This window comes from Cynoglossus semilaevis, chromosome 7 (genome assembly GCF_000523025.1).
Source record: "Cynoglossus semilaevis isolate Cse_v1.0 chromosome 7, Cse_v1.0, whole genome shotgun sequence".
In the NCBI taxonomy this organism is placed as follows: Eukaryota; Metazoa; Chordata; class Actinopteri; order Pleuronectiformes; family Cynoglossidae; genus Cynoglossus; species Cynoglossus semilaevis.
Genome location: NC_024313.1, coordinates 5,177,820 through 5,205,322, shown reverse-complemented (window position 1 = coordinate 5,205,322; position 27,503 = coordinate 5,177,820). Strand labels below are relative to the sequence as shown.

Below are 27,503 nucleotides of genomic sequence, written 5' to 3'. Positions count from 1 at the left end.
GTGCTGTGTCACGGAGGACACACAAATGGACATATACAGCAGGCTATAAAAGGAAGTGTGTTTTATCAGCAGTCAGAGTGTGTGGGGGGTGTTTATGTGTTCACGGGAGATGGATTCTGTCAAAGACTCAAGCTTCCTTGTCTCATTTATCATCTCCACGACATAGAGCTAATGTATTATTCTATTATATTAGAACGTTTCTCTGCTGAACACTTGGATGAAGACAGAACTGTGCTTTAAGCTGAAACAACCAGATCTTAGCTCTGATGTGAGTTTTGCATTTTTAAATACAAAAGAAAACTACTCTCCACCGAAACCATGTTGTATTAAATGACAGGATAGGGTATTATCATATCTGCTTAAGCCATGCTTGTACAGCGTGTAGCTGTAGCAACAGAAGAGCTGCCCCAGAGCTGCGGAGGATACAGTGTATAACTTTACATTTCTCTGCACCTTTGCCAGGATAGTAGCCTCAACCTGGGACCTCGCATTCCTGAGAAAGTGCTCATTGATATTTGAGAGCTGTGTTGTCTTCTCAGCAGCATGAGCAGTGGACGTGAGGCCAGAATATGTGAGACTGAGCCGCGTCTACTTCACACTGATGATCAGTTTGGGAGTCACTGTTCAACAACTGATGCACCTGAGGCAGGTCAGCAGCACAGGTGGGACAGTAAACTATTATTCTTGACTTTGGCCCTCATTAGAGGTCTGCAGGTATGATACTGCAAAGGTAGAACCACAGGAACGTAAACACACTCAAGGATGGATAAAGGAGTGTATTCCCCAGGACTTCACTTCCATCTCTACTCTAGAGTGGAGTTGTTGTCGTCATAGGAGACGGTAACAGGAGCCTCCCGACGAGAGGGCAGAGAAACAGAGACATACTGGAGTCACTGTGTGTGTGTGTATGTGAGAGAGAGAGAGAGAGAGAAAGATAGGTCTGTTCCTCCAACTTCTGACTCTACCCTGAGGTCAAGAAACCTGTTGAAATTGAATCCAGACCAAAAACCACAGCAACATTGTTTTGTTTAATAAATGTCATCCTGATGATGGGACTTGTATTTGCAGCTGCAGTTTTATTTATTTTTATTTTTAATTTACTGTATATATTTCTTTCTATGTTTTATTTTCACACATTTATCTCTACAGGAATAGATTTGTTTCCAAAGCAGATGCAGAACTGGGTCAGAACTTTAAGTCTGGAGATCAATTAGTGGATGGTGTGCTGAGCCACTGACAAAAACTGGTCTTAGACAGAAAAATAAAACCTGCCTCCAAACTTTAATTAGACAAAGATCGGAGAAAAAATAAAGTTCTTAAATGGGAAAACAGGCACGTGTTCAAGTCAACCTATTTGCATAGAGTAATGGAGCCGTGGGATCAATAGGCTGAAATCTATGCTGACATCTAGTGGTCAAAGAGGGTAATGTAAAAATAAAACATTTTAATAGTATTTTAGTGTTTTAATATAATTGCACATATAAACCACGTTTAATAACTACTTAGTAAAAATGTGTATGTTGATGCAGGTTTGTTTTCAATGCTACAATATTTAAATTATTAACTATTGTAACATCTATCTCTGTTCTATGCCATATCTTTCAGCTATGTTTCTGAACGAAACAAATGTGTAACAACAGGGTAAACCCACTTTATTGTCGTCATGCTCTTACTCATCTCCATTTCAGGGTCAGTCACTCTGACTTGTCTAAAAAAGAACAGAGCATCATAAGCGGCTCACTCAGAGGATCATCATATCACTGCACTGACCTGCTCATCTTAAGACCTGCTCACCAGCTCTAATATATTTAAGCCTCTGTCTCAAACACCCCACTTAAAGCACCAAGTCCAGACACATCCTGGTTTCCAATGTCACAGTTTTACTGCTAATTTCCAATGTTGTTTATACATTCGTACGCTGTCACGTGTGCTCAAAAACACAAGATTCACACCAAAAAGAAAATGGCTAACTAAGTTACAAGACCTCACCGTGGTCAGTTATTCACAGTCATCTTTCCCTGATCAAAGTGAGCGACTGGGAAAGAAAGATCCAAGTGGATTCACATGTTTGTGCAGGTGGTGACCAGGATGGCTGACCTGGTTCCTCTGTCTGACAACAACACTCTAAATCCAACTGAATCTTTCCCACTCTAGCTCTCAGAATTGACCGTTAACCCAACAGGTCATTTCACACTACTCTAACAAATATGTACAACTTGTACAGTATATACAAAATGTGCAAAAATGCATAGTTTAGTCATGAAACATTTCAAATAGTCATGTCTGAAAAGTTTTGACCTTCTGATATTTGGCTCTACATATATCTCATATGTTTAAACAATAAAACTGTCACCTTCATTTTAGCAAAAATAATTTCCCTGCAAGGTCAGCTAAGCTGCATTTACGAACATATATTCAAACACAAAGTGTTTTTAAACACATTATTGGACACTGTGGAGTAATAGATAAAGGATCTGGAGTAATTATATTAAATACCAGAACAGTGCAACATCTGAACCACACAGGTTCAATGTGTGTGTGTGCACACACAGTCACCTGTTGAGATAATATTCACTATTATCTCAACAGGTGACTAGACGGCTTGTAGTGCAGTGTCAGTTGGCGAGAGCTGTATCCAGACATGCCGATCCCCATGAAGCCCAGCAGGAAGGCCATGCGAGGCATCACTGGACTTTCTCTCCTCTGCAGCACAGTCTGAGCCGCCTGTGTCTGGAAGAGACAGCATTTATCATCAGACAACCATCATGAGCACAACTATGACCCATGGTGGGATTATAAATGATGGGGCCTCGGGATATATACAGGGGAGTGACAGTCAGTGGAGTTTCAAAAGCTGACCATAGTCAAATCCATTTCTATGAAGTAACTCACTTAGCCGGGGACCTGGTCAATCAGGAATATCTAAATAATTCGCACTCAAACTGTCTGTTTTTGAAATACAAAAATAAATATCAATAATGATGATATTAATAATAAATACAAAAATACAACCAAGCAGAAAGGCCACATCACTATGAGCTCTTTAGTCTCAGGTCATTGTTGTTGTTAATGAAGTTTGACACGAGTCACAGGGTGCACTGAGCTATTTCTCCAGAGATCCAATTACAGGGTATTTAGCTGGCCCAGGGGAACTAAGGTAGCTGTGGTTAAATTCCATTCAAAGACAGGCTGCTATAATCTTCCATGTGAATACATGGCATGGGCACAGGGTTTATACATGAACAGCAATACTGCAATAAGACTACATTTTAAATGGCATTTGAAATCTGTAAAGTGATACTTGTCAAAAGAATTAAAAAAAAAATAAAACAGCACCAAACATTTGTACGTGTTATCGTCACCATCATTCTGGTCAGTTGTCGCTTCATGTTTACGCAATCAAAAAAATAAAAAATCAACTATCACAAAATCCATTTACAGAAACCCATTGTTAAGTCTCTTTACGCACCTGGAGGTATCTAATATATCCAGGCGTCAGACGAGGGATGTAAAAAAACATTGTGGTATTCTCCCGTGGATCACAGCTGAGACCACAAGCCCCCCTTTTGAAACCGTGCCTCAGGGGTTTTGCTAAGCAACTTTGTCACAGCGAATCCCTGCACTGCGTCTCAGTCCTCTACGTTAAAGCTGAACAGCAACAACAGCAACAACACACTCCCTCCTTGGTCTAAACACTCCTCAGCCCCTCACTCAATCAAACTGAAACGCCGCCGTACTCTTCTTCAAAGGCTGTATATAAAGCCTTGGCTGCGTTGCATAAGAGTCACATGTTGTCGACGTGGGGTTTTGTGTCCCCCATGTGGACGTGCATTTGTGTCAGTGCAGGATTAGCAGAGTCACTGTAGTTTCAGATTAGTATACCCGTGTTGGAAAAATAAACTAACAGTGGTGCAAGAAACTGCAGATCAATGATTAGATTAATTAGATTAATGACCACAGGGTCTGCTGTACATTAGGTAGAGCCACATTTTAAGGTGCAGTCAGAAATCTGGGTAAAAAATTGTGTAGACAGGTTGGCTCCACAAAGACCCACTAATAGAATCGTCACTTCCTTATTTTCTTCCAAACTCTTCCTTAATTCTGTACTCATGGGGAAAAGTCTACATGTTGTTTTCACGAACAGCTCAGGATCCTCCAACTACCATTCCAAGAACGGATTAACCCAATCTAACACGAATGAACCAGTGGTTAAAAATACACCTAATCTCTTTATCAGTGAGGCAATCCAACTACAATCCTATTTAAAGTGTCCCGTCATCAAAAAGACATTTTCCCCATTAATAAAGTGTTAAAGATGTTATTGAATACAGAAAGATGGGGGTAAAAAGGTTGTGACTGTGACTGAAATAGAAAACGCTCATTTAAAGCCAATTGGAAAAATGTGAGCACTTGGGGGTTTTGACTGTTTTTTCCCCCTCAATAATTAATTATTAATTAATTAATAATTTTAATTTAGACACTCACTGTAGTTCTTTAAAAACTAAAATAGTAAGATTGGTTTCAATGAGTAAACACATTCTCCAAACACATTCGAACATTGGTCAACGAATTCTATAGGTCGTTTCAGCAAACCAAAATAAATGAGGTTCTCCTCGACTTACACACACTGAAGTCTAAGCTATGTAGCTTACATTAATAAACGTAGTCAACACGTCCAATGTAGAGAAGAAAAAGCCAAAAGGTACCTTTCTATTTCAGTCGTTCATCTGGAGCGGGTTGAGTCGCCATTGTGGAATAACTACACACCTGTGGCAGTGGACTTTTTCGACGCCACAACCTTTGCATGTTTGTACCAGAAAACAGCGTGATTGGCGGACCCCTGCCCACAGCAGTGGTTTGTTTTATTTTGTGCCGTTGTTTTTAGGAAAGGAGCAATAAATCAATCAATTAGACAAAGTTTAAATTTTTTATTACCAAGGAACAAATTCTCTAATAATGTGCAGTTAAATTAAATCTTAAAATAAATGTTTATGTGGAGTGTGCAACAATTAACTTTTAAAATATAAACTTAATAAGTACAGAACTTTTAACTGTTAACTGTTTTAATTTTTTAAAGAACTATTCCGTGTATTAAATCAATGCAGGCTTACACAACGTAAAATAAAAAATGTATTTATAAAAAGAAAACGTTAAAATACGTAGATTAGAAACTTAGTTAAAAGGTTAAAAGACAACATTGTCAACAGGCGGTGTCTAGTGGCCCTATATACCTACGTCATTACAGTGTAACAACGTCATCAGAAGAGGACGGGCCCTGGTAGTTGCAAAAACATAACGCGCGTTATTTTTCATTTGGAGACATTTTGTAAATAAAGACCCTAGGGGATATTATCAACATATACGGGACTAAGGTGGTGACCGGGCTGATGTTGAAGAGTGAAACAGTTCATCCGAGCTGGTAATTATCTGCTGGTTAACATGAAAAGCTAACTGCTATGCTGCTGCAGCTACGCAGTTTCACTGTAAACTCTCACAGTGACACTGAACAGTCCGTTTATTTCTGCTCGTTTCCACATGCAATTAAATGGTTTGAACAGTGTGTGGCAATAGGTAGCAACAAATAAAGCGATGTGTAACACAATATATTTGCGTCAAGTTGTTTGTTGTGAAGTCAAAAAGAAACTAAACTGCTTTATAACTGTTGTATTAATTTTGCATTCAATTCCATGTAAAACTTGTTAAGGAGGGGAAAGGTTTTAAATGAGTAGAGAACATAATTGGAAGATAGGTTTGCATAATTGTAAACCGGACTGAAACTAAAACATGCGGAAGAACAAAATTAGCAAAACGTATAAGGACAAAGCGGTTTTAGTCATGAGCTGTTTGAGAAATGGCTATTAACCTTTTTTTTCCATTATGTTTTAGCCACAATGAAAAGAAGAGCCGAAGGAACGTCAGCTGCAGTAATGGCAGCAAAAATAAGTCGCGAGGACAGCAGCTCGGATGAAGACTCACATCTGACCAGACAAGGTCGAAACATACATTTAATTTTACTTCCGCTAGGAAAATAAAATATAACTGTACCCAAGTTTGGGCTGCAATTTCTTGAAAATTTCTTTAATATGGAATATCAGTGGGAAGGAAATGCAACGTGCTTCCTGCTATTGATCCACTCAAATAGAATAGCGTGTATCGTCAGGTTATTATTCCATAACCTGTACTGTCCTTTACTGTACAGACTCCAGCCAAAATGAATCACTCAGCGACCCTGAAGATCACAGACCAGGGTTCTCCATGCCCTCCATATCAACCTTTGGACAAGACACGGACAACACGGATCAGAACTCCTCAAAGTTCTCCATGTACAACAGTGTGTCACAGAAACTCATGGTACACATCTTACTGTGTTGGTTATGAGGCCTTCACCTGAAATCTGAATTATTTGGAAATGTTTGTTTGTTTTGTTTTAAAGTTTCTCATTAAATTAACACATTTCTTAGGCAAAGATGGGTTTCCGTGAAGGAGAAGGTCTGGGAAAATTTGGCCAAGGTCGCAAGGAAATTGTGGAGGCCTCTACACAGCGAGGTCGAAGGGGTCTGGGTCTGACACTGCAGGGCTTTCAAGGGGAACTCAACATCGACTGGCGCGATGACACAGTGGTGAGTAAAACAGAATAACAAACCTGTCATTTTGTTTTACTTGTACATAAGCTTTGTAATTAATCCTGACTAATTAACAGGTCACAGGACGAATACTGAATGAATAATTCCTCTTTTTTTGTCTTTTGTATTCTGTCCAGCCAAGCGCTGTAGAGAAGGTAGACTGGTTTCCAGAATCCACCACAGAGACCCCAGATGCAGATGAGCTCAGGGACTGGATGATTCTGGGGCCGGTAAATTAAACATAAAACATTTGTGTATAATGAATACCCACCTGCTCCCTTTTTTTCAAATTAAACACAAGTTGTAGTTGAATGTTTGATTTTGGCTGCTTGCAGAGAAAGCTGAAGATTGAAGATGAGACAGAGTTTTGCACCGAAGATCTGTTGCACACACTTTTGAGGTGTAAGGTGGGTTGTAGTACAAAATATCTTCTGGTCAGGAAGATAACAAGGAACTCATTTTGTGTGAATCCTTAATCCATCTGTGAAATATTCCCAAGTTAATTTTTATTTTATGTCTGTTGTTTGTGTTCAGACTGTATTTGATAATCTGGAAGGAGAGGAGATGAGGAGAGCACGAACGCGGTCCAATCCTTATGAGACGATCAGAGGAGGCATCTTCCTTAACAGGTCAGTCTTTCCTGGTTTTTCTATTTTGTGAGCACTTGTAAATACATTTATGGTTGCCTGTTTTGGCTTGTCAGCTGTGGTAAAAGTCACAACATTTTTTTTTGCACGCAAGTATAAATGAAGTAGTTTGACTAATGTCAAAAACAGATTTTAGGATCACAGTGACAAGTTGTCTGCTACATTGGTTTTCTTTACAGAGCAGCCATGAAGATGGCGAACCTCGACCACTGCTTTGATCACATGTTTACAAACCCAAAAGACTCTAAAGGGGTGAGTGACTTAAAAGGTATTTACTCCTGCGGTTGGTTCTACAGCACCAACCAGTGACACCAAACAAACAGATGGACAAGACAAACTCACGTTGGCTGCTGTTATGTAGAATCCTCTGACTAAGGACCGTGACGGCGAGCTGCTATACTTTGGCGACGTGTGCGCCGGGCCTGGAGGCTTTTCCGAGTACATCCTGTGGAGGAGACGCTGGCACGCCAAAGGCTTTGGTATGACGCTAAGGGGACCCTGTGACTTCAAACTGGAGGATTTCTACGCTGCCCCTAGTGAGCTGTTTGAGCCATATTATGGTATGTTGGTTTTCAATAAATAAATAATAAAAATAATAAATAAATAATAATAATAGCAGGATGACTGGGTATTCCAGGTGAAGGAGGTGTGGACGGCGATGGTGACATCACACGGCCTGAAAATATTACAGCTTTCAGAAACTTTGTGCTAGAAAACACCGATCGACGAGGACTGCACTTCCTAATGGCAGACGGGGTGAGACTTTTTTTTTCTGCTACAACAAAACCAATTCTGAGGAACTTCTAGTCTGACAGCTGTTCTTTTGCTGTCCCAGGGTTTTTCCGTGGAAGGTCAGGAAAACATCCAGGAGATCCTTAGTAAACAACTACTGCTCTGTCAGTTCCTCACAGCCATCTCTACACTCCGGACAGGTGGGCTTTTAAGAAGAAAACAGGCATATTTGTACATTCAATTAATGGCTTTTTGGAAGAGATGGATGAATTTGATGCTGGGTGTGGACAGAACACCTTCCTGGCGAGTGTTATTGATTGCGATTAAATAACTCCACAAACGGCCACAGAGTTAGAAGTAATGGTCTCAACTTTGTTTGTCTTTGTTAATTACAGGTGGCCACTTTGTTTGTAAGACCTTTGACCTTTTCACCCCCTTCAGCGTGGGCTTGGTCTATCTGCTCTACCTCTGCTTCGAGAGGATCTCTCTGTTCAAACCTGTGACCAGCAGACCTGCAAACTCAGAAAGGTTCTTAATTAAATAGATGATCTGTGGGTTTCAATGCTCAAGCAGAAAAAAAGTAGAGCATAGAAAAATCTCAAGTTATGATGCCTAATACAAACCAGTTGACAGAAAAAGTCCCTGATCCTGATTAAGTCAACAGACATACATATTTTCATTAACGTTTCAAGTAAAGTGAGTCCAACTATTACTGTGTTAATCATCTGTTGACATTTTCCTGCAGGTACATCGTGTGCCGAGGTCTGAAGCCTGGTTCGGACGCCGTCAGGGAGTACATGTTCAGAGTGAACCTGAAGCTGAACCAGCTGAAGAACACTGACAGAGATGTTACTGATGTGGTTCCACTGAGCATCATCAAGGAGGACACGGACTTCTATCAGTTCATGATCAACTCCAATGAGAAGTAGAGAACCACAATGTTCTCCAACACCTTTATCTTTAAATGAGATATTGAGGCTCGGACACAGCAGTGAGTTTTTTTCTGTCTCTCTCCACAGCCTGTGTGCAGTCCAGATCAAGGCCTTGGCCAAGATCCACGCCTTTGTCGTAGACACGTGAGAAAGCTTCCTGTTATCTCTACTGCAGTGTAGGAGCGTGTGAGATTGTGTTGGTGTCTGGATCTGACTGCATGACTTTCTGTCTGTGTCTGCAGGACTCTGTCTGAGCCGAGGCAGGCCGACATCAGGAAGGAGTGTCTGAAGCTGTGGACAGTGAGTAGAGAAGCATCTGGATTTTAAAACAAACATCTTTAGTTTTCTCCCTCTTCATAAATACTTTCACTTTCTTTTTTCCAAGGTCCCTGATAAGGCCAGAGTCACTCCTGCTTCCTCGGACCCAAAGTCAAAATTTTACGAATTTATAAAGGTCACTTAGTTAATGTAGAAACAGTGAAATACAATGTGAAATAACAGTGGGAAAAAATCATGGCAACGATTTTAAGAGTTCCAGATTTTGATGAATTGACTCAAAAAAGTCTGTCCTTTTTGTTTACTTCAGAATTCAGATGCTGACTCATTTCACAGCAAACTTACGCCTCTTAACTTAACTACACTTGAGAAGATGCGACACATACTGGACCACAGGTGCATCGTGGGAGGTGGAGAGCAGATCTTTCTTCTAGCACTTGGAGTGAGTTTGAGTTGAATATTTTTCACTGTCCTGCTTTTACACCAATTTGGAAAACTGCTTCAGGATCCACTTTTAACTGCATTGAATCAGTTCCCAAAGTGAGGGACGAGTCCTCCTATATGTTTATGGAGTTTCTTGGCTATAGCTGTGAACATGGTGGCTGAAGGGCCCAACAGTAGTCTTTTCTACTGTAATGCTCTACCTCTATTTCCTCGTTATTTGTGTAGAAGTCTCAGATTTACATTTGGGATGGGAAGATGCCCGTGCGCTGGAGAAAACTGGAGAATTTTAAGCTAGAGCTGCCAAGAGATACGCTTCTAAGTGTGGAGATCATCCAAGAGCTCAAAGGCGAGGTGAGAAGATGGGAATAAAGTGACGAGTGTTTTAATGCTACACCTCCTTTCACTTCCTGGTTTATGAACATACGTCGGCTTGTCTTCCAGGGAAAGGCTCAACGCAGGATCAACGCGGTTCATGTTATGGATGCTCTAATTCTCAACGGCACCGATGTCAGAGATCAGCACTTCAATCAACGGTACGTCTGATGTGAGAAAATCTCTGTGAAACACGCTGAGAAGTATTTGAACTATGAAAACTCTGCCAGTTTTGACAGACATTCCACGTCTACGCCTAGTTCACTAACATCAACTAAAACCGTCATCTTTTTGTATCCAGCATCCGAATGGCTGAAAAATTTGTGAAGGCCGTGGCCAAACCCAGCAGGCCAGACATGAACCCAATCAGGTACGTTCATTTATAACTCCTTCTGAGTGTGGTTTACAGATCATTGTCCCTGATGGCAGGAACATGTGATGGTAATAGGTAATGTCAATGTCTCTCTACCAGAGTGAAGGAAGTTTATAGGCTGGAGGAAATGGAAAAAATCTTTGTCAGGTAACACAGTCAACAACATGGGATAGAATTAATGTCAAGTTTTTCACTCTTTCTGTCAGATTAAGGTGACTTTAGTTCTGTGTGACTTTCTGATCCAGACTGGAGATGAAGGTAACAAAAAGTTCAGGAGGAGTCCCTCGTCTGTCCTACACAGGCAGAGACGACCGACACTTCCTCCCTACAGGACTCTACATCATCAAAACCATCAGTGGTGAGTGTGTGTGTGTGTGTGATTGTGTGTTTTCTGCACCACTTTGAAGTGTTTAATGTTCTTTCCTTTGGTCTTTCAGAGCCGTGGACATTAGCCTATAGCAAGAAGTCCAAGATGAAGTTCTTTTTTAATAAGAATACCCAGCAGTCCACATATGTAATGCCCCCAAACAGTGCTGCTCCCTTCCAGTAAGTTCTGTTCTTGGAATAAAACAGCAGTGAATTTCGTTTGTTTGTATTTAATAAATATAAACCATATTTTTGCCCTGTCTAAATCCACAGTGTCTGCCACTCAGAGCGTCTCTTTTGGGCCTGGGTTGATGGGGTCATAGTCCACGACTCTCAGACACGGATGGATCCTGAGAAACTGTCCAAAGACAATGTTCTGTCCTTCATCCACCAGAACTATCAGCCGTGAATCTCTGCTCTCAGAGTCCAGTTCAGTCAGTCAGTGTAGTCACCTCAAACACATTGCACTAAACCATGGACAACTTAGTTCATTATTCTAATGTTCAGGAACATTTTTTGTTTTACTTACATTCAATTTCAGGTTGTAATGATGTGTTGCGGACTGGTCAGTCTTCCTTGTTGCCCTTTACCGGTCAGAAACTGATGACCAAGCCTAGGCTGGAGAGGTGTCTCTGAAGAAACTGGTGTTTACCAATCATGGTCTGCTGTGTTGGTCTCTGTGGACATTGGAAAGAAAAACAAAAGACAAAAATCAATGTTCTGTCTCCAGGTGCACGTTCTTGCTGTTTTTTCTCTTTGCTTTTAGTCGGTGTAAAGTTATTCTGTGTTAAGACACATCAGATGTAAAAAGGTGTTGTCTTATCTGCTTTGTTTTAAACAAGCTCTTCTTTGTTTCCTAAGAGTCAAACACATCAAGTCGCTCATTCAGGTCTTCATTCATCATTTTTCAAGACAGTTTCACTGCTCAGTTTCAGATGTAGCAGATATATCTCCTTTTATAACTTGCCTTGTGTTGTTGTTCCTGTTCCTGCAGCTGTGCTATTTTCCTCTGGGAATATTAGCCATCAAGTCTTTTGATGTAAATACTAATGTAGTGAATAAAGGGTCAACCAAACATGCTGTGTGTCCTGGTGAAATTAGAACTTGTACAGTAGAATAATTATACTTCAATGGATTGAGAAAAAGAAATCCCTTCACCCTTTTGTATGTAAAAGGGTAAAAAGAACTGTTTAACTGAACAGAACTAATTCAATTAATTTTGAATAAAGTATTTTTACTTACAAAGATAATAGAAAATACGTTAAACTAATGAAACAAACTGAAGTATGTGAAATGTTAAACAAAAAACATCTCTCGGCAAAATTGGCTCAAAATACACGCCAGTAATAGCTATCTACTTTAACACAATAAACGGAACATGTTTCCCATTATTCCCAAGTGTGACGCATAAATGATGTCATGCCTCACAGCCAATCAGGCCCCAGCTCCCTGGTAACCGGAAGTTACTGAGTGTTACGAAAACACCAAATAGTCGCAGCGTTCTGTGTCAGCGCCTGTTGAAGAAGTCATTTAACAGGTAATTGTTTCGTCTTTTCCTCGACTTTTGCAATTGTTTTTTAAAAAGAATGTACTATGTAGTATGGCTTTTACCTACGCTACGGCGTATTGGAGAAATAAATGACTAGTTTTCTCTGAGATGCGCTGATAACAGTCACGTGACACTATGTGACAAGATCAGCACCTTTTTTGACAGGAATTATGTTTTAACATGTTATAGAAAGGTAGGGGAAATCGCTATTTTCACATTTTTTTGTTCTCTGAAAGGTGACGTGTTGAAGCTGTTGATCAGTATGTTGAAGGCTGTGGGTCAAGCTCTTTTCTCCACGGGACTACAGAATCCAAAATTCATTGTAGTTGAGAAAAAGGTAAAACATTTGCCCGACGATTGTGAAAAACAATTCGTGTTAAACCTTTGAACCCACGTTCTTGTTAAATGCTGGATTTTTAGCCACTAAGCATAAAATGTAATTCTGAACATATAACTTTAGTGTTTTAAAACCTGTTTAACCTTTAGAACCAAAGTAAATCACTAAAGGCAAATACAATGTAAAGCTGAAAAAAATCGAGAAAGGTAGTTGTGTAAACATCACAACAGTTAAGTAAATATCCAGCTAAAATAAATCTCTCTTTGGTTCTGTTGACATCAGTGACATCCACCCTTGTCTGTTTGACAGGCGGAGGACTATGAGATTCGGACATACCATGCCTGTAAGTGGGTGAGCACCACTGTGAGTGGGACACAGATGGATGCATCCATCAGTACTGGCTTCCGCAGACTCTTCAACTACATTCAAGGCAACAACCAAAACAGTGAGTTTCAGCAGTTAGTGGAAGTGTGTGAATAATCTTGGCTGAAGAAAAGAGGTGGTGAATAAATTCAAGAGAACTATGACTTTAGTTGTTGCTCAGCAGTTTGTATCAGCTCCCTCCTCTTTGTCTTACTCAGCACTTTACACCAGTCTTATGTATGAGAATGGATATTGTTTGTGTATTTGAGTGGCAAGGGGAGGTCTGCTGAGTTGTTCAAGTTGTTTTACTTTTTTAACTCTTCCTCTCTGTGAACTGTACTCTTGTAACCTCAGAGGTCAAAGTGGAAATGACGGCTCCTGTGTCCTCCCTGGTGGAACCTGGAGAAGGACCCGCCTGTGAGTCACGCTTCACAGTGTCCTTCTACCTCCCAGAGGAGCATCAGGCCAGTCCTCCAGAGCCCAGCAGCCCAGAGGTGTTTGTGGAGCAGAGGAAAGAGTTCACAGCTTATGTCAGGTACCAATTCTTCTCATTTCAATAGTCCTGGTTAGCCTACGACAAGTGGTAGCAGTACAACAGAGGTGATCTAATGCTTATCAATCTCTTTCTGAAGAACATACAGTGGTTTCTCCAATGAGAACATGAAGCGTGAGGAGCTCCTGAAACTCCTGGAGAGCCTACAGAGAGACAGCATGCCGTATGTGGACAAGCCATACTACGTTGCAGGCTACGACAGTCCCTTCAAACTGACCAACCGCAGGAACGAGGTCTGGGTCCTGAAGAAGGACGGAGAGCAGAAGTAGAGGGTTCTGAACCTCACACAGCTGCCAAACCTCAATGAAAAAATCTTTTTTAATTTACTATAACCAACATAATTATATTTCTATAATTATATATATTTCTGAAAGGTGTCCAAACAGTGTTGAACAGAGTGTTGTTGCTCAGCCCGTTATATTAGCTCAGGGAGAGAAAAGGAAAAAACACAGTGGCTGCAGTAGCTCAATAAGTCCACCTGACGGCGCCAATAAACCAAAAGACGCTTCGCTCTTTTGAAGTTTTTAAAAATATATATTTAAATGGCATCAACTGCCGTAACGTGTTGCTTGATTTCTCATTAAATTAAAAAGGGGAGCTTGAATTCATAGACATTTAGATCTAAAGTCTGGTTACAACGAAACACGAGGAAAAAGAAAAGTAATTAATACGTTTGACTGATCCCACACGTCACCTGCTGACGTCACTGTTCACGTTTATAATTACTTTTACTGTTTTGTGATACATTTTTTAATTGTGATACCTTCAATAATAAATACTATTTGATGAAACGTGAAATGGCTGGTTACTGAGTATTTAAACCCTTGTTTCTACTGGGTCATTGTTGGAATAATGACCGATCTGCTGGTTTCTACTGGGTCATTGTTGGAATAATTACCAATCGGATAAAGTTCCACTTCCTGTCCCTCCCTCTGCTCTGATGTTGGTGACTTTAAATCTATCAGATCACGTCCTCCCTATGGTTCACTTCACATTGTATCCCCTCTCACCTTCTGGCCATCGTCTGTCTGCCTGCCGAGTCATCAGTTTCATTTGTGGCAGATTTGTTCCCTGTATCGTGTTCATCAGACATTAGACAGGAGACGGTCTAATGTACGTGTCTGGATGTTTCTAAATCACCGCAGATAAAATAACCCTCCAAATGAAGCCCGGTGTTTCACTTCTTCGAAACATCCCCCAAAATACAACAGAGTAAGACAAACAATTTTTAAGTTGTAAATATTTCAAGAAAACAGCTTTATTTGCGATTTAGCGTTAAAATGAGGCAATATTAGATATTAGGAAAGAACATGTGATAGCTTCAGCGCCCTCCAACGACCCTTCAAAGGAATAACTGGTAGGTAGTTGAATGGTTTATGTGGCGTTCAATTCCCTATAATTAAGTAGTTTTTCTCTGTTATATCGAACTGCTGGTCTGTCGGACTAAAAACTGCCCAGTGCCGACAGACAGTTGATTGGCCTTCATTTATCACAGTCACCCATTCTCTCTGACGACATAAACCCCCGACACCAGGACGGAGCCACCACTTCACATTCATCTCTTCCATTCATACCCACAGCTACAGCACAGTCCACTGAGGGCTACAGTTCAGCATTTGTCTGCGTTCACTGTCAAACACACTGGGAGAACGCAGCGGTTCAAACAGTGTTCCTCCTTTACAACCAACAGCATAGAATAAACACAGCAACAACAACACGAAAAACAACAAACGTGACATAACTAAATAAATAAATAAAACCCCCTCCGCTCCCACTTATATGAGGTGAGGCGTCATTACTGTGATTGACCTCACCTGTGACCGCTCTCCCACCTGCTGCTGGTCGATGGCCGATGAAGCGCCTCCACAGGTGTGTGTGTGTTATTTTCTATGCTTTTTGCAGCTGGAATTGTTAAGTGACTGAGTCACAAGTTACTAAATGAGTATGAATGGAGGGTCGAGTGAAGAACAAGGCTGTGATTCACAGTACAGTCCTCTCTCTGACAGGATGTCTTGGAGGAGATGATGACTGATGACCCTGAGTGGAGCAGCGGGGAAAATGATGTCCTCTGTGGAGATTTTCAGATGATGGATGGGTTTTCAGCTCCACAGTGGTTACTAATGAGGCGGTGATTTGGGCTGGAAGCCCGCCGGGTGGTGGTGAATCATCCAGAGAGAGAGGCGGAGACACACACAGACACTGAGGCTTTTATAATATCTCTAATTTTATCACAAAAGAACATTAGCAGCTCTGTCTCTGGCTACGGGCTCAGCACTTCATCTCCTCCTCTTCTTCCAGTCCTATGCAGCTGCGGGTTTGAGCCACAAGAGGGCGTCACTTTTTGCCCGGACCTCGTTGTTGGCGGAGCTAGAACCAAACAACCGACAGCGTTTCTTAATAAAATCTTACCATAAAATGTGTACCTCCGCTGAACTGCCCTTGTGGAACATGTATAAAATAGATACCCTGCTATAGATGGAAAACGAATTAAACAAATAAATGAATGATGAATAACGATAATACTGATTCAAAACAAGTTAACATCGCAACCGGAGTGAATTCTAGGTTTATATCTGTGATGATGATTGTCAAACACTTGTAGAGTGCAGTCGATTGTGCTCATTGTGGCCAGCAGACGGCGACATTGTGCAGAAAACCCTTTGGCCGGTTTAGTGACGTTTTAATACAAAAGGTGGATAGTAATATATTGTAATTTTTGGCAACAAATACAAACACTGAAAGTCATATAGAGTAAACTCTGCTGTCTTTTGCACTTTTGGACAAATCCTTCAGTTCCAAACACAAGGTTTAACATAACTTGTTTATTAAAACCATCCTTAAAACATACTTTTTATGTCACAGAGAAAGGACCTATGCACAGTGCAAAAATCTACAGACTAAAAGTCAATCAATAGAGGTTTCACAAGTCCTTTTTTATTCATATAAAATAAATCTGCTGTTTTGGTTGAGTCCCCCCCCCCCAAAAAAAAAACACAAGGTGGCAGCACCGTTGCCTTTCACACCTTCTGTAGACCGTTAAACGAAGCCCAAATGAGAACCACTGAAATGTAAAAGCATGAAACAGAAACTGAGCGACTGGTGACCGTGTACCGAGGACATGCATGCTGTGCCGCGTTCTCCAGCTCCATAACCAACAGGAGGAAAATACGAGGCAACAGACATTTGACCTGCTCACCTTAGCGTTCCACTTTAGCACCACAGTAGCAACTTTTCAGTTCCTTCAATTCACCTAAGTTTTCCAACTTGTCCTTTTAAAGAAACGTTCTGCCTTCCATACGTTACAGACAGGATAAAAAAAAAACCCAACAACAGGTAAAGAAGTGGAAAACAATAACAGTTTCCCTAGTAACGCAAGGGATAACCATGGGAGGATGGTGAGAGCTGCGGAACGACTAAACCAGTTCTCAACCTCAGAACATGAACGGATTGACGACGTCCTCACACCAGGACCTGACAGGTCCGGTCCATCAGTGGCAGCACAGAGGCTCAAAAGCATGACTGCAGGAACCTTTCTCAGCTCCTGATTATATAAAAAAAAAAAATTTCTTCCTGAATTCACGGGACTTGCTTTTTAGCTTCTGCTCTCTTCAGATAAAGTGCCGTTGGACCCTTGAACCACAGGGACAGTCTGGACTGTGGTCCCAGAGAGAGTCTCTGTTGTGTCTCCGTACTCGCTCTCAGCCAGCTCCCCCTCGCGCTCACAGATAACAGTCATCGGGCTGCTGAGGATACGGTTGCGCATGTTGTACTTGCTGCTGGCTGCAGAGGGCGGCGTCCGAGAGCGTCCGTACCTGAAGCCACTCATTGAATACATGGGTGAAGTGGGCGAGGACAGGCTCCACTCGTCTGTGGCGCGTTTGCTACGTCCGGGGGAGGCGCAGGGGCTGTGGGGGGCTTTGGGGGAGGAGGGAGAAGCTGTGGGTTCTAACGCTGACTCTGACTTTGTTCTCTGGAAGCGAGGGGCTGTGGAACGAAGCATCTCGGCAGCAGACATCCTGAAGCTTGTCTCGGAGCGACTTCCTTTCTTCAGGAGAAGGGCCTTGAAGGTGTCGCTGCTGGTGGACGACTTTCGCATGTTGCGTTGGATGGAGCCTGTCTGTCTGGACAAAGAGGACGCCAGGCCTGGAGACGGGGTCATGGGAGTTGTATATATTGTGGGAGTTGAGGGAGTTGAGGGAGTTGCGGGTGTTGAGGGAGTTGAGGGAGTTGTGGGAGTTGAGGGGGGAGACTGTGGTTGAACCCCAGACCGAGACTTGTCCTCCTCTGACTCTCTGCGACCCAGGACCTTTCGCTTTGACCTGGGAGATAACAGAGAAAACAGAGAGAAAAATAAAATACATCGTCTAAAACATCGATTTATTTACAAAGGATTCAGCTGTTTCAGGATGGTTCATTTTGAATATGTATATATAAGTTTTTTTTCTTACCCCTGTTTTACAGCTACAATAAATGGAATATTAAGCCTTGTGAATGGAGGAAGGAGAAAATGAGAAAGCCCTGAACAAACTGAATGGGTACTAACAAGTGCAGCTAAAGGAACCGCAACACTGCAGTTTCTGCTGCGAGGCAGAACAAGGAAATTAATCAAAAAAACACAAACTGGGAGAAGTGCCCAAAGTGGCTCTAATTCAGCTTCCTCTGGGGTTTCAGAGTTGACTGCACCACTGTCAATACCACATGCACTGAAGCACAGTAATAAAGCTGCAGACGGTGAATACAGGAGATTAGAGTAAATGAGAAACGTTTGATTAAACCGTAGTACTGGGGCTCTCACCCTGCAGGATTACTGCAGCTGATCAAAGGTAACATGGGGGATCATTTAGGATTGTCAATTAAAGAAAAGCGGCTTCCTGTGACTCTCCATCTCTGTGAGAGACACTGTGTCCCAACTCTGCAAAGAGCAGGAGAGAGACCAACTGTTAAAGCCCTGAAAAAACAGATGGTACGATAAGGAAAAGATGTGCTCCAGGTAAAAGGAAGTGGGAAGAACGGAGAGAAGTCAAATCTTGAATTCTCAAATTAGATCTTTTTTTTTTTCTCCTCACAAGTGAGAACAAACGTGTGAAGGTCAAACGAGGTTTTCACAGACTCTGCCTCCTGGTTCAGAAACCAGCCCTTGGCCTCAATTCAACCTCCCTCTCTCTCAGTATTTTTGTCACACACACCTGAACTCAGTCAGCTGAGGCTACAGCCATAAGCTGAAATCACCTGGCAGTGACACACGATCACACAACCAGAAACAACAACAGTCGTACTGCGGGGGTGCCGATCTCACTAACGCAGGTGAACGACGCTGCTCTGTAAAAGACGGTTCTAAGAGCTTTATTGATTTCTTGGCGATGTTACATTCGCTGTGTGTAAGTGCCTGTCTCCCTACAGACAAGTTGTATTTCCTGAAGCGGCCGCTGCTGCGGCTGTGAAGGCGTTTCATTCAAAGCGGTTCATCAATCTGTCTTAGATAGAGACGACGGTGAGAGCAGAGCAGGGAGCTGAGGTCCAGCAGCGGTTCATTCAGATACAGCTCTGATGTTTGGGGCGAACAGGTGATGCCCTCCTGTCTCAGCCAATGGATGTGTAAAGGAAATCAGTAGAGTTGAGTTAGCAACCAATCAAATCACTGGCTTATATTATGTTTTATCCTCGACTTAACCAATAGTCATCATCACTTTATAAAGACCTGACGACTGGACTTTTGACTTTATCGTCCAATTAGTTAATGTCAAAAAATCAGAAGTCATTAATGGACTGGTACACACGTCTCTTGGACAGGTGAAGTACACCAGGTTTTTCTTATATGAATATTGATTGAAACAAACCTCACATCTCAGATCACGGGCAAATCACACCTACACACATTGGACTGCCACCGTCAACACACACACACACACACACAATCTGTGGCTTGTGCAGAAATGAAACTCTGCGACGCTCAGGTCGACACCGGCTGCTGCTGCTGTGAAACACGTGACCGTGAAACACAAACTGACGGGCAGCATGAGAAATTAATGTGCGCGCTGCTTCCGCTGAAGCCCGGACTCACGTATAGAATGTAAGGCAGAAACGACAGACCAGAAATAGACGGGAGGAAACCAGAAGGAGCGGGTCTCTCTGGTGGCCTCTAACCTAGATTAGGACCAGAGGGTGTTAAGGAGCTAAATAATGGATGAAGCAACAGTCTGTTCTCGTGCCAAGAATGAAAAGTGTTAATGTGACTTTAATAAAACATCGGAGCACTGACTCAAACTTATAGTAAATTGATGCCTTTGTAGGTTTTTTTTATATTCAGTAAAATCAGACAAAAGAAGTAATAGTTTTTTCCTGGGTCAGTAAGACCCCAGAGTGGTCTCAGACGGTGCTAACAGATGGAACCACGCTGAGAGGAAACATTACTGTGAAAATATAACAGATAGTTGCTGCTGCTGGAGGGCGGCAGGAGGAGAACAGAGATTGAGTTCAGGGTGACACAGTGGTTTATGGGGGGGGGAGGGGAGAGTAAGGGTAAGATAGAGACAGACAGCTAGAGAGATGGAGACAGAGACAGACAGGAGGCAAGACAAGAGGAACTGAAGAGGAAGAAAACTCGATCTCGACGGAAGCAGAAAAAATCAACGGACGAGTGAGAAAGAAGAGACGACAAGAGTTCAAATCAAATAAACGGTACCTGTGGATGGCAGCAAAGAGGTCCTCATGGGTACGGGGTCGCGTGGGAGTCGGGGTCACCATCTTCTTCTCAGGAGCCCCGTTGGTGGACGGGGCCGGAGACGATTCTGCCGTGCTGGACTCAAACACCTCACCTGACGCGGAGAAACACACAAGTTAAAAACATACTTCAGGTCAGGGACTGCGCTGCGTTTAATGCAGAGATAAAGATGACACGTAGAGAACCACACGTAGAGAACCACATGTAGAGAACCACACAGGTGCAGGTCTGTCCTCTTACATCCTTCTCCCTCTTCTCCTCAGAGCTCTGCGCTCCTAACTGCAGGCTCTCTCTCTCTCTCTCTCTTTACACTCTCCCATCCTCCTCTTTATCCCCTTACTCGATCCGTTCCCCTCCCCTCTCATATAATCCAGCCCCTCCCCCCTCTCAGTCCAACAATGACAGCAACTCCCTTGGGACAGTTACCCCCCACCCATACCCTAACACTGAGAGACAGAGAGATGATCCGGGACAGAGAGGTTGTGTTGGACAGACATTTATTCATCTTTGATTCACTGTCCTCAAACCTGTTTATTTTATTATCATTACTAACACTGTGTCCATTTGTTGGACATGATCTGACTGTTTGTGTCACTGCCAAGACCTGACCTCATCATTCATGACACTGCTGATACTTCGATGCCACCACAGCTGTTTATAAAACAGCTTTTCTATTCTGTCTTCTCATATTTGCTACATCAGTTAGCATGTGTTTAAATGAAAACACTAAAAGGCAGAAGACGCTCAATGCTCCACTCTTTCATGTAAACCTTTCTGCTCTGTAACTGTGTAACAACGGAACACTCACAGCAAAGTTAGGGAAAAGGACAAACCAGCTTTGGCTGTTAAGTCTTCATCAAATGTTATTAAAGCAGTGACCTTTAAATGTCAGAAATCTTTCACTTTAACTTCTCATATACTGTACGTATCAATATTCCCTTTCATAATGTGCTTCAAAGGAGACAAAATAGTTCAGTCACCTGCATCGTCCTCCTTTGAACTGACAGATCTTGTTAGGCTGCTCGTCCCATCTCCCTCCTCTTCCTCTTCCTCCTCCTCCTCCTCCTCTTTCTCTGTCCGTCCATTCACACACAGTCCGTTGTCAGGACTCGGCCTCTGCTCAGGCGACTTCTCTTGGATTTCTGTGAATGGCTGACGACTTTCTTCAAAGGTCTTTGAACTCTGTGAAACCTGCTTCTGTCCCTGATAGTCTTTCCGTGGCTGCGGAGCATCGACACGGTCTCCATCCTCCTGATGAACCAGAAGCTGTTCATCGATTAGCTGTGAGTAGAGAGGTGGCAGGAAAGCAAGTTTGGGTTTCTTCGACACCACGGGGGGAGGCTTCTGTTTGACAGGAGGACTCTTGGAGTTCTGGGATGAACGTGACAGTGATTCCTGCCTTTCATCTGATTCTCCTCTGTAACTCTGCTCTTCATTATTTCTATTACTGACGACGCACTCCAGTGACAGCTCTTCTAAAAGCTGTGACACAGGCGACGCTGAGAGATTCTGTGATTCCTTTTCTGCGGAGCGGTTTGACATAGGACTGCCGTTCAGTTTCTCCAGGGAGAGAGACTTCTCCAGATCCTGGGACTGAGGGAGATCCACTCCATTATCCAGAGCTGCGGTGTGGTCTGAGTGACCGTTGAACTCCTGCTCTGGTCGTCTGATTGAGCGCAGCTGGACACTCTGAAGTGCAAATGGCGTGATGAGAGGTTTGGGTAAGTTTGTGGGGCTGGTTGAAGCTGCTGGTTTAGTGACCTTCACATGTTTCACAGAGGCAGAAGGAGTGTAGGAGGATGGTGGAACCAAAGGTGGCAGAGGAGGAGGTGGAGGAGGACTACATGGGGTGAAAAAGGGAGGTGGGAGTGGAGGTGGTGAGGGTGGACTGGAACTCCTGTTCAAGGTTGAACATGGGGGGATTAGCATTTCTGGGGTTGGAGGAGGGGGGAACTCAGGAGAGGTGGGGGAAGAAGGGTTTGGATGAGACGTTGTTGGTGGTGTTTTTGGTAACGGAGGAGGTGGAGGAGGACTCACATTCGGTGGGAGAGGGGCTGGGAAAGGAGGTGGTGGGCTCAGAGGGGTGGTGGGAGCTGAGGAGGAGAGCAGTAGAGGAGGAGGTAGGGGTGGAGGAGGACCACAGCTTTTGAGAGAGTCTGAAGTGTTGGAGGAGAGGGAAGTGGAGGAGGAGGAAATGGACACAGAGGAAAGGAGAGATGACTTCCTCTCAGGCACTTTGGGCTTGGGTCGATTGGAGGGTGACATGGACCTGACAAATGAGGGCACTGGAGTGCCAGCTGTCGGGGTGTTGGACTGACTGGAGTAGCCACTGGACGGGGAGGTCAATCTGTGCACCCTGTCAGGAGAGGAGGTGGATGCTTTGGGCTTAACAGCTACATCTGCCTCCCTCTTTTGAGACCCAGACTCTGGGATGTTGTTATGGATTTCACCTTGGTTCTGTAATTCTCCTGTCTGAGCCTTGGGTGTCATTTTATCTGGGGCGGGAGGAGGGGTTTGTGCCCTCTGGTCCCCGTTGTTACGAGGGTCATCCATGTAATAACCCCAGGAGTCGGCATAGTCTGAACGCAAGCTGCTGGTGTCACTTTGAGAGGGTGTCACGTGGCAAATCGAATAAACATTAGAGACCCCCCCACAGTTAGCATTAGCTATGAGTGATGCTGCAGAGCTCCCTGCGCTCACGCTACTGTGACTGCGTGGCCTCAGAACCCAGGGATCGTCATAGTCACTGCTGGGGCTGTGGGAGGGAGACGACGGTGACGCCCCTTTACCTTTACCGCTCCTCAGTCCAATCTGCAGACTCTGCTGTAAGCTCGCAATCAAAGACTCATTCAGCATGGGGCTATTTTGCTCCTCAGCCCCAGTGATGGCACTCACTCCCCCAAGTGGCTTTTTCCCAGCTGGTCTTCGTCTCAGAGAGTCTGTGCGGGCGGGCGGCAGTGGGGGCTTTTTGGATTTGCGTAGGGAGATGCTGTGGGACAAAGAGCGCTCACTGTACAAGCTTGCGTTGTCATCCTGATTGGCCATCTCACGGCACTCGTACATGCTGTGTCTCGAAGCCCGTCCGGCTGCTGCGCTGTGTCCACTTGCATGGCCGCAGGAACGAAGACCAGAATCCAGGTGCATGGAGGTGAAGTATCCATCGTTGTCCTGGGAATACAGAGAACTGGAATCAGTCCCGGTCCTAGAGGATAGGTCCAGACTGCTGTACAAGTGGTTGATGGGAGTGGAGCAGCTGGAGGTGAGAGCCCGTTGAGGGACCACCACATTCTCTGGTGTGTCGTAGATCCACTGCTCCTCCGGCAGACAGGATGGAGGCGTTGGGGCCAGGGTGCTGTCTGACTGACCAGACTCACTTGAAGGTGCTCCGTTAACTTGACCGCCCACGTGTGGCGCTTGAGTGGGAGTAGATGTTGCCAAGGCGAGACAGGATGAGCTGTGGGAGAAGGCAGCTGGACTGGAGGTCAGAGAGCCATTGGTATTTGCTGCCAGGCCTGGAGGACGAAGTGTGGGGTAGTTGGAGGCTGGGGAGTTTGAAGGCTGACTGTGGGTGTTGAGGGTCATGACCTCAGTGGAGCTGGACAAGGTGGCATTAGGGATGAGTGAGGTGGAGTAGGTTGCATGTGGTGAAACAACACACGCCGGACCCCCACCCCACTCACTGGACTGAGTGGCTTTAAGTTCCTGAGACTTAGGTCGAGTCAGAGTGGCCAGCTTCGGGGTGCTTCTCATATGCACAGCTGTATCATCGACCTGAAGTTTTCCAATCTGCCTCTGGGGGGTCGTCTGCTCCTCTGCTTTGATAGGAGTGCTGCTGTAGATGGGATCGCAACTGAGTGACACCCTGGCGCCCTGTCGAGGCAGACTGTGGAACCGTGAAGGGTCTCCATTGAACTGTTGCGGCAGCATTAGGATCCCAGATCTGTCATTGCTGCAGATGGATATACTTCCTGTCGAGCAGGAAGTTGTAAGGCCAGCCATCTGAGCAGCGATTCCTTGGCCTCTCTGCGCACGAATCCTCCTCATAGATGGCGGGACAATCTTCACTTCTTCTGTCTGGCAACCAGACTCTCTGGTTTCTGACCGTCGATGCATCGAGTGAATGCTCCCCACTCGGCCCAGGGTGGAGTACTGTCCTGGGATGTACATGGAATGTGGCCGGAGCTCCCCGGCACGTCCCTTGGCTGTTGACAAAGAAGGAAAATGAAATCAGTGTTTGATTGATTAACACATTCCCTTTTATTTCCTTTCAAAACAGATTCTGTAGACTTATCAGATAGACTTTCACTGCTGGAAGGTAATGACCTCAATTTGCTGCTAATGCCTTCTGGTCATCTTCATTAAGGAGAAGAGGATATAAGGAGAGACAGCCAGGAGAGAAAATACACCATACTTTACTCCCCCAGCTATTAACTCTAATATACATGCAGATCGACTCAGCGAGTCCAGGACAGTCATCTGCTCAGACATGAGGCAGCCAGTAAACAAGCACATTAATAGACACAAAACACACAGCCACTTACAGTCACATGTCTCAAAAGGATGCAGATTTGCAAATACAAAGACACACAGATGCAGACGGAGACACCACAGGCACGAACAGAACATACCAGCCACGAAACAATCAGAACAACAAAGGACGTCTAGTGTGTTCCCAGTCTGTTATGCTTTTCCTGTTGATGCTCATATTCCCAAAACATTCCCAGTCTTGTGTCCTTTTTGTTTCTCTACCCCATGTCCTCCCTCTCTCTGGTCCTTGCACACACTCTTGTTCCTCCTTTGCTAAAAGCCAGAGTGACAGCTTGGCTGCTGCGATAGATTAAGCTGCAGGTCTACTTCGCAGGCAGCACTACAGCAAAGAGAGGGAGGGAAGAGGCGCTGGTGCAATAACCCCAGCCCAGTAATCATGACATTCAGATGGTGCCGGCAGCCAGGCACTAACCAGAATGACATTCTCATCAAATACTGCTGTCAGAGACTTCAGTCGTGCGGTGCTAACAACAAAACACAGTGTTAACGTACTTTCTTTGTACTTTTCTAAAAACCCAGCTTTACATATGTTTTCCTTTTTTCAGGGAAGTTGGTGCCCTGCTTCAAAACTACTATCAAAACTTAATATAATAAAAGGGTGAACTCAAAACACCAGATTGAGTTGTACTTGACTTGCCTGCCTGCAGTCCAGGAAACTCTGGTAGTTTCCAGTTGTACTTGACTTGCCTGCCTGCAGTAATGATTGGACTAACCCAATCATTAAGAAGGTTAATTAAGAAGAGACAGCCTGTGTCACAGGGGGAAACTTTGTGTCTGTGCTGAGCTATGATGCTGTTAACAGTTGATCTTTTTCCCCCAAGTGTAAATGCAAATTACTCAATCTCATCAACATGTTTGCATGAGAGCGATGCTACTAAGTGAGACACATATGGAACACACTGAGATAATCACCACTAGGATTAAAACACAGACAGAGAACAATGGCTACACACACTGTGTAACATAGTAATAAAGAAAACACCAGCAGATCTAATCATGACACTTCACTCAGGTTTTCAACAGGCTAACTTCCAATAGGTATCTCATTTGGCTCATGTTATGTTAGTCAGGGTTGAGGCAGACAGGAAATGAGGACACTAGATGTGTGTAGATTTAAGAGAGAAAAGCTGAAAGGACGTGAATGTGTCATGAGGTGACATACATTTGGACAGAGTCATGCTGCTGCTGTGAGCTAACTGTCATGTCAACATACACACGTGTGGCATGAAACAAGGAGTGATGTTTAGGGTGTTGGTACAGGTGGATGGACAGTAGGGGGCCTCCAACAGCCCTACAGTGATCCATACCTAGCTCCAGGTTGAAGTTGTCAGGCAGCCCTGATATAGTCTTTCTGCGTTTGACCTTCTTGGGCCGACGGGACACGGTGTCAGTGTTAATGAGGGAGCGCCGGATGCTGGCCTGTCGGTCAAACACTGCCCCTGGTGGCCGGGAGGGCGAGAGCAAGGCAGGCGGACACACAGGCAGACAGCACTCGGTTAGCCAGTGGGAACAAACTCAACAACATGCAGAGGGTTGTGTATTATTATTATTATTATTATTTATTAAAGCATGCAGTGTTACCAGGGCAGGAATTCTTAAAGGGCCAGGTCCCAGTCTTTACTGATGTGTCTGGTAGATACAGACCAATTTAAGATGATTTGAACTCAAAGTACAAACCTGACTTCCAGAAAACCCAGCACACTTTCTACAAATACAAGAACTAAAAACTAATATTTGGTCATTTGCTGACTTTACTTACCCACTCACATAAAGGATAGTTAAGAATTTTTACTAATAACATTAAACATATAACATTGTATTTGTTGGAAAGTGTACCAGGTTGTTTAGAGAGTAGAGTTTCTGACTATTGTGATTTAACATCCTAGTTGTTAATTACTTCCTAGTGTGTTATGGGGACTTTAGTGGCTGATGGTTCAAATTCCTGCCCATTTTACTATGTATAACAACACTGTACATGAGTGTGTGGAAAACATGCAAAGGTTATTCTTAGATGGGGATGGGAAAAAAACAAAAAACGTACAAACACACACACACAGCAGCCTTTTCAATATAGTTTGGAATTTTCTGAGGGAATTGTGATTCTGGCACATTCTGCACAGCCCTTGTGATATCACAGTGAGTGAGAAGCCCTGAGCCATGAATAGGCTTTACTCACACACACACACACGATGAGGTTAAGGTCAGAAGCTAAGGCAGGGGTGGGGAACCTATGGCTCGCGAGCCAGATGTGGTTCTTTTGATAACTACATATGGCTCTCTGATGAATCTTAGCTGGTACTTTTTAATACAATAAATAATATCGCTGATATTCAATTATAACGTTACAGAAGTCATATTGTTAAAATAATTTTAAAAAAACCATCTCCGTGTATTTGCCGCGGCAGCGTACTCTCTTTGCGTAGTGTTAATTATAACTGCGGTAAAATCGTCATCTTGGTACGTCTGGTACGTCATCTTTTAATTCTGGCATAAAAACTGAAAACAAAGTCAGTCCGTTTTGGAGCAACACACACAGAGGTCTGACTCTTTAAAAATTTAAAGTAAATAACAGTACCGTTAATGATCAAATTAATATAATCTAATTAATTAATGACGGAGGTCCGAACATACGCACCTACCACATGATCAGCAGAGCTCGACTGTTGC

The 27,503-nt window shown here is 43.6% G+C and overlaps 4 protein-coding genes and 1 long non-coding RNA gene across 12 annotated transcripts in view; 3 read left to right on the top strand and 2 right to left on the bottom strand.

The window, feature by feature from the left end:
* si:ch211-225h24.2 (uncharacterized) overlaps positions 1-4,829 on the bottom strand; it is a 17,408-nt gene extending 12,579 nt beyond the window's left edge. Inside the window, exon 1 of the mRNA XM_008312968.3 lies at positions 4,707-4,829. The gene's annotated coding sequence lies outside the window, so the exon portion shown is untranslated. The remainder of the gene's footprint in view (positions 1-4,706) is intronic.
* cmtr1 (cap methyltransferase 1) lies at positions 4,756-11,840 on the top strand. 5 transcript variants are annotated; one of them, XM_008312966.2, is made up of 25 exons: positions 5,242-5,419; positions 5,887-5,991; positions 6,200-6,351; positions 6,462-6,620; positions 6,761-6,853; positions 6,959-7,030; positions 7,158-7,252; positions 7,450-7,522; positions 7,632-7,830; positions 7,908-8,026; positions 8,106-8,202; positions 8,398-8,530; positions 8,748-8,927; positions 9,022-9,078; positions 9,177-9,234; positions 9,320-9,388; positions 9,521-9,652; positions 9,880-10,005; positions 10,096-10,187; positions 10,328-10,396; positions 10,499-10,546; positions 10,645-10,757; positions 10,837-10,945; positions 11,039-11,203; positions 11,307-11,840. In XM_008312966.2, exons 2-24 carry the CDS (start codon positions 5,892-5,894, stop codon positions 11,172-11,174), a joined length of 2,481 nt encoding a protein of 826 aa, XP_008311188.1. In that variant the 5' UTR covers positions 5,242-5,419; positions 5,887-5,891; the 3' UTR covers positions 11,175-11,203; positions 11,307-11,840. The 5 variants fall into 5 exon arrangements, with proteins under 5 accessions (XP_024912427.1, XP_016889380.1, XP_008311188.1 ...); XM_025056659.1 differs by lacking the exon at positions 5,242-5,419 and adding an exon at positions 4,756-4,855 and having other exon boundaries at positions 11,039-11,840; XM_008312965.2 differs by having other exon boundaries at positions 11,039-11,840.
* A 336-nt stretch (positions 11,841-12,176) lies between these two features.
* hebp2 (heme binding protein 2) lies at positions 12,177-14,361 on the top strand. Its single transcript, XM_008312964.3, has 5 exons — positions 12,177-12,302; positions 12,551-12,651; positions 12,961-13,096; positions 13,369-13,549; positions 13,647-14,361. The coding sequence occupies exons 2-5, from the start codon at positions 12,577-12,579 to the stop codon at positions 13,834-13,836; spliced, it is 582 nt and encodes a 193-aa protein (XP_008311186.1). The 5' UTR covers positions 12,177-12,302; positions 12,551-12,576; the 3' UTR covers positions 13,837-14,361.
* A 374-nt stretch (positions 14,362-14,735) lies between these two features.
* Positions 14,736-16,559, top strand: LOC112487231 (uncharacterized). Its single transcript, XR_003050137.1, has 2 exons — positions 14,736-15,436; positions 15,574-16,559. It is a non-coding gene; the product is annotated as an uncharacterized LOC112487231 (long non-coding RNA).
* nhsl1b (NHS-like 1b) overlaps positions 16,441-27,503 on the bottom strand; it is an 81,753-nt gene continuing 70,690 nt past the window's right edge. For 2 of the 4 annotated variants that reach the window (XM_008312961.3, XM_017033746.2), the window contains exons 5-8: positions 26,144-26,275; positions 21,269-24,490; positions 20,250-20,382; positions 16,443-17,886 (exon numbers count right to left, since the gene is read on the bottom strand). In XM_008312961.3, coding sequence (XP_008311183.1) covers positions 17,160-17,886; positions 20,250-20,382; positions 21,269-24,490; positions 26,144-26,275 — 4,214 coding nt within the window. In that variant the 3' untranslated portion in view covers positions 16,443-17,159. Of the gene's footprint in view, positions 17,887-20,249; positions 20,383-21,268; positions 24,491-26,143; positions 26,276-27,503 lie in introns of all 4 variants that reach the window. The other 2 variants (XM_008312957.3, XM_008312960.3) reach the window with 2 other exon arrangements.

Coding starts and splice junctions, on each gene's coding strand:
- cmtr1 (XM_025056659.1), top strand. CDS start 5,892: ATGAAAAGAAGAGCCGAAGGAACGTCAGCTGCAGTAATGGCAGCAAAA. Junction 9,079..9,176: donor CACGCCTTTGTCGTAGACAC/GTGAGAAAGCTT, acceptor CTGTGTCTGCAG/GACTCTGTCTGAGCCGAGGC. Junction 10,547..10,644: donor ATGGAAAAAATCTTTGTCAG/GTAACACAGTCA, acceptor TTTCTGATCCAG/ACTGGAGATGAAGGTAACAA.
- hebp2 (XM_008312964.3), top strand. CDS start 12,577: ATGTTGAAGGCTGTGGGTCAAGCTCTTTTCTCCACGGGACTACAGAAT. Junction 12,652..12,960: donor TCATTGTAGTTGAGAAAAAG/GTAAAACATTTG, acceptor TCTGTTTGACAG/GCGGAGGACTATGAGATTCG. Junction 13,550..13,646: donor GAGTTCACAGCTTATGTCAG/GTACCAATTCTT, acceptor CTCTTTCTGAAG/AACATACAGTGGTTTCTCCA.